Source organism: Orycteropus afer, unplaced genomic scaffold (assembly GCF_000298275.1).
Source record: "Orycteropus afer afer isolate SDZICR_OR568_19922 unplaced genomic scaffold, OryAfe1.0 scaffold00137, whole genome shotgun sequence".
In the NCBI taxonomy this organism is placed as follows: domain Eukaryota; kingdom Metazoa; phylum Chordata; class Mammalia; order Tubulidentata; family Orycteropodidae; genus Orycteropus; species Orycteropus afer.
In genome coordinates this window covers 1294469-1300564 of record NW_006921724.1, presented here as the reverse complement: position 1 = coordinate 1300564, position 6096 = coordinate 1294469, and the positions used below count along the sequence as shown (strand labels likewise).

The window sequence follows — 6096 nt, the reverse complement described above, 5'->3', positions numbered from 1 at the left end:
TGATACTGCCTCGGAAACCCAAGGAGGGGTCGCTATGAGTCAGGGCTGACTCGACGGCACATAACAACAACAACAACAACAAATCTTTACGGAAGCAGATGGCCTCATCTTTTTCCTGTGGAGCAGCTAGTACATTTGAACTACCAACCTTCTGTTTAGCAGCCAAGTACTTTAACCACTGTGCCACCAGAGCTCCTTTCCCTCTTATAAGTGATTTGATATTTTTACCTGGCTGCCCAAAGGATTATTTTATTTTGGACATTTTATTGTGCTTTATGTGAAAGTTTACATAGCAAGTTACTTTTCCAGTCAAAAATTTCTATACATGTTGTTCCATGACATTGGTTGCAATCCCTGCAATATGTCAGCACACTCCCTTTTTCCTCCCTGGGTTCCCCATTTCCATTCATCCTGTTTCCCTGGCCCTTCCTACTTTCTCATCTTTGTATTTGGACATATGTTGCCCTTTTGGTCTTGTATAGGTGATTGTTTTAATAAGCACATTCTTCATGGTGTTACTGTTTATTTTATAAGCCCATCTATTATTTGCCTGAAAGGTGGACTCTGGGAGTGTCTTCGGTTTCAAGATAGAGCAGAGCCTCCTTTGTGCGCCATTTGGCTTTTACCCTGTATAAGATGGAGAGCACTGTAGGGTTCTTCAGGTAGAAGAATGACATGATCATCTTTCACCTGCCATTTGGATTTTTCTTTTTCCTTCTGACTTACTTTCTTTGTTGTCATGTGTTCCTCTGCTGGTTCCATTTAATGTCTCCTCTTTGCAGGTGGTGAGTTTATTCTTAATCTAGGCTAGCTCAAAGTTCGTGTGGTCCAAAGTTTCATGTGTGAGTTTCTTTAGCCTTGAACTTCTCTTCAGCCACTGATCTGCATTGGATTTCACAATGCAGAGAACCCCATTGTTTCCATTGCCCAGGAAGACTCCTTCCTACAAATAGTGTATTTGTACCCTCCCTCATTTGCCTCCTCTGCTCCTTAGCACCCAGCCAGCTCCAGCAGAGTTTCAGTGGCCAGCCAGTGCAGTGGCCCCCTGTGCTGCACCTTCTGGAAGCTTGTTTGCCAGCCCTTTCTGAACTCCACAGTCATATGGCCTTCTTCCAGCTTTTTGCTCCATGCACCCCTAACTGGGTTGTCACTTCTTTTGGCATCTCTTCCACCTCTTCCATGTTACTCACTATCTCCTTGCTTCACCAGAAATGGAGCTCGTGGTTTTGTTTCTTGCCCTTTGGGATGATTTCCAAGAAGCAGAGGGAGAATGCAGACTTGACACAATCATCTTCAAACCCAGAATCCCAATTATGGTTTTGGTGTTTTATTTCAGAGAACAAAAAGAAGGAAAAAAATCTATAAAATAGGCAAATACCTAGAGATGGAAAGTAGATTAGAGGTTACCAGGGGCTGAGGGGAGGGGAGAATAGGGAGAAACTGCTTAATGGATAGAGTCTCTGTTTGGGATGATGAAAAAGTTTTGGAAACACATAGTGGTGATAGTTGTACAAGCTTGTGAACACAATTAATATCACTGAATTGTACATTTAAAAATAGTCACAGTGGAATACTTTTATGTTACATATATGTCACCACAATAAAATTTTAAAAAAAGAAAGAGATAAAGTATACAGATTTAGTAGTGGGCTTTTACATGGAGAGGACCAGGTTGGAAAATTTAGTCACTTTCATCACTCTTCAGACAAATGTGAGGAGTTGGTGGGTAGCGCAAATGGTTAACACACTCATCCGCTAACTAAAATATTGGATGTTTAAGTCCACCCAAAGGTACTTTGGAAGAAAAGCCTTGCAATCTACTTCTGAATAATCAGCCATTGAAAGCCCTGGTAGGCACAGTTCTACTCTGAGACACATGGGGTCACCATGAGTTGGAATCAACTGTATGACCACACGGACTGGTGGGCAAATGTGATAGTGGTTTCTGTTGGGAAATTGGGCCTGGCTGAGAAGACCAGAGTGTGTCCAATAGCTTCTTTCCTGCTTTGTTTCCGGCCTTCTCTTTTGGGTTATGGTTGAAGATGGGCTGTGTTGGGCCTTTTTCTTGTACTTAGCTCCTCCAGGGCAAGGACTTGAACTTGCTTACAGCAGGCTCTGTGTAGTATAGTTCTGTGAACACATCACTTTCCTTGGGGGAGTTTTCAATGATGTTCCGGTGGGATCCGAGACATTTGTGTTGCTGATTTGGTTGAATAGTGCTGCAATTGTAAGCCCATGATAAGATGAGATCTGCCATCTAAAGCATTGGAGCCCATCACCCCTGTGCGTTCTACATGCATACAAGTGAGGGGCCTACATTTCTCATCGAGTGTCTGAATCTTTTTTAGGTCTAGAGCTTCCTTGATGATATGACAAAAGTCATAGCTTTTCCCTATACATATGATGTTTATAGATTGTTTGAGTCCGTTGCTGTCCTGAAGGCCACAAGTGCCCCCTCTTTCAGTCATGGTCCCGGATGACAGACCTCTTTTTACTACACGGTGATGATTATGGGGGATGTGATTTGGCACCCTCCTGAGCCATGAACCTTATTTGCTCCTTGTTGTGAGGTTCAAGACAAAAGTCTGAGGGGCAAGTTCCTAGCAAGGTCTTGGATTTTCCTTAATTTCTGTTATTCAACTTTATTCTTCCTGCTTTACCAGAATTAATCAAATATTTGTTGAATCATCTGTTTCTAAAATCCTTGACTTCTTGGGTTATATATAGACTAATTCTATACCCTCCTTATGTTGGTAGAAATTGAATGTTACTGTTAGGTACTGTTGTATCGGCTCCAATTGAGTAACCCCACGTATAACAGAATCGATGCTTTTGAGTTGTGTTTGCGAAGAATGCTGTAAGTACCATGGACTGCTAAAAGAACTAACTAATCCGTCCTGGAAGAGGTGTAGCCAGAATGCTCTTTGAAAGCAAGAGTGGCCAGACTTTGTCTCACCTACTTTGGTCATGTAAGAAGGGACCATTCCCTGGAGAAGGATATCATGCTTGGTAAAGTGGAGGGACAACCAAAAAGGGGAAGGCCCTCAACGAGGTAGATTGACACAGTGGCTGCAACGATGGGCTCAGGTATAGCAAAGATTGTGGGGCTGGCACAGGACTGGGCAGGGTTTCATTCTGCTGTCCATGAGGTCACTGTGAGTTGGAGATGACTTGACAGTACCTAACAACAACAACAGTGTGTAACGGAACGGAGCATTGCCCAGACCTGTATCATCCTCACAGTGTTTGAGTCCTATACCATTCTCACATGTTTGAGCTCATTGTTGCAGCCACTCCTCAGTCAGTCTTGTTGAGTCTCTTCCTCTTTTTTGCTGACCCCACTTTACCAGGCATGATGTCTTTCTCCAGTGATTGGTCCCTCCTGATGACATGTCTTAAGTAAGCAAGACAAATTGAATAGAACTGTGTGTGTGTGTGTGTGTGTGTGTGTGCCTGATTAATCTACAAATATCTTGGTAATTTTGTATTTTCTCTACTATATTGTTTCTTAATTAAATCAAAGAATGACAAAAAGGGTCCCTTAGGAGATGAAGTATTTACTCTGCTTACTTCCAAGGTACTTCACTGCTTTTTCCTTCTTATGCCAAAGGGATTAAGGAAGGAAGAGTTTTTATTAATGCCATGATTAAATATGCTAGTTGTTGGTCAACATGGATCCTGTGCCCATGTAATTAACTGAAAGTATTACACTTAAACAGGAACCAAGCTATCCTTAAGCACTGTTGATAAGATTCATAAAATTATTTTGTCTCATTTTATTTTTGGGAAGCACTAGTCAAGTACATTTAAAAAATATACTAATGGATTAAAATATTCATTTTTAAAAATAGATTTCAGTTTTATTTAGAGTATACAAAAAATTATTTCAAAGGAATTTTCATTTAAATTTGCTAATGAGTATTATGTGTTATTAGGAGCAAAATGAAATCTACATCTTGAATTCTGCTTAAAAGGGAGGTGATTGTGTTTGTTTTAATTTAGACTTTAAACTTCTGGGTAGGGAATGGGGTACAGAAACAAAATGCTTCACACATTTTAGAAAACCAGATGCTGTCGAGGTGACTGACTCATGGTGACCTTGTGTGTGAGAGTAGAACTGTGCTCCTTAGGGTTTTCAGTGGCTGATTTTCTAGAAGTAGATTGTCAGGCCTTTCTTCTGAGGTACCTCTGGGTGGATTCGAACCTCCAACCTTTCTGTTAGCAGCTGAACACATTAACCAATTGCACTGCCCAGCGACTCTTTCACACTATTTCTGGACCCAAAATTCCACATAATATAAGAACTTAATGAAATATTGTTTTGCTGGGTGATGAGAGGAAGTAGGAAGTGAGAGGTAAGCAGTTTTAAACACTAGTAGAACAGATTTTTTTAAAATGTTTTGATTTGCAAGCCATTGTTGGTTTTGATTTGGTTTTGGTGTCAACAGTTTTCTGCCATCATATTACATATGATCACAGTTGTGCCACATCCTGAAGATCATTTCAGAAATATATTATTTTGTATTCATTGTGGGTTTTCTTTCTGCTTCGGTCAATGCTATTTAATCCCCTCAGCTTCCTTTCCACTTAAACCCCCATGACAAATTCAAACTATCATGTTATTCGGTGACAGGAAGAAACTGCTATCCAATAAAGAATGTAGTTAATGTGCACATTCTATTACTCAGTCATTATCTCCAGATAAATGAATAGAAGATCTATTGTGAAGTCTTTGTTAAGTGAGTTAGGAACTAGGAACTCCAGGGTCGAATGAACCCCAAAGTGACCCAGAACACAAGGGGCTGGGAAGGTCTTAAGGGAAAGTGAGACTTTGCTTGCATGTATTCTAGTAATACCTCTAAATTGCTCACTTGTAGTTGAGGTTTTCTGGACAACAGGGGCACCAGGCTGACTGTCAGCCGTTTAAAATTACTCAGGCATTTGAAATTGGGTGGTCATTTCAGTCAGCATAATTGAGAAAGAACCCAAAAGAAAGAGAGTTCTAAAGTGTCATGCCCCTTCTGAAACGACATTACTGTGATTATGTGTGAGATAGCCCAGAATCTATATTTGCCCCCAAACCCTTCTCTTTGCCCTTTTAAAATAAGTGTTGGGGTTCTCCAAGCTCATGAAGGAGGATCTGAAAGGCAGGTGGAATGAGGTTCCTCGCCCTTGTTCAAGATACTTGCCTGTGAGCAGGCACAGCCCTGCATTGTAAGAAGCACTAGCTGGGTCCCCACAGGGCTGTACCTTCTGCATCTTGGTGCCCTGGAGACCGTTCTGTTACAACTACCAGTACTCAGTGACTATCTGAGCATTTGAATGAATTGATTGCTAAGTGGATTGACTTCCGGTTATAAACAAGGTGAATGAAAGTGGCATGCTCATTTAATTGGTGGCTGTCTTCTGTCTTTTAGGAGATGCTCTCTGGTGTGGTGGTCATAACTAGTAAGGATTCAGTCCAGCACCAGGGAGTTTCTTTAACAATGGAAGGAACTGTAAACCTCCAGCTCAGTGCCAAAAGTGTGGGTGTGTTTGAAGCTTTTTATAATTCTGTTAAGGTAAGAATGCTTAGATTTTGATGTTTTGTTCAGTATTCGTATGTCTGTAGTGGTTTTCATGTGCTGTCTGTTCTTATTGTTACAGTCTATCATTATTCTTGCACAGGGTGGTGATAGTTGTACCTTTAATAATTGCAAATCAAATTGAAGACATATTCAGATATTTTGTTTCTAAATATACCATATTATCCAATGTGTTTGATAAGGTACTCGTTTTCGTTCCTTATTTGGTAAATAGAATTAGAACTATAAATAGATTAATTTCAGCCATTAAGGGAGATGAATTCCTCTGAGAAGTTGTGGGTTTGGCTTATGGTGGTCCTTGCTTTCCTAAAACAGAAATGTTATTTTATTAACTTTGTATATTGCTGCTGTTGGATTTGACATAATGTGAGATGCAATTAGAGCAAGTAGCCATTCTTTCCTTTTTGTCATTTAAGGTAGAGTTATATATTCCAGAAAGTAAACTCTTTTTCTGTACATAAGAGTTTCCTTTTCCTGAAGGACATGTTAACTCTTTTTTTTTTTTTTTTTA

The 6096-nt window shown here is 40.3% G+C and overlaps 1 protein-coding gene across 1 annotated transcript in view; it reads left to right on the top strand.

The window, feature by feature from the left end:
* VPS26C (VPS26 endosomal protein sorting factor C) overlaps positions 1-6096 on the top strand; it is an 83143-nt gene that overhangs the window by 34422 nt on the left and 42625 nt on the right. The window contains exon 2 of the mRNA XM_042781612.1: positions 5418-5561. Within this exon, the coding sequence (XP_042637546.1) occupies positions 5418-5561 (144 nt within the window). The remainder of the gene's footprint in view (positions 1-5417; positions 5562-6096) is intronic.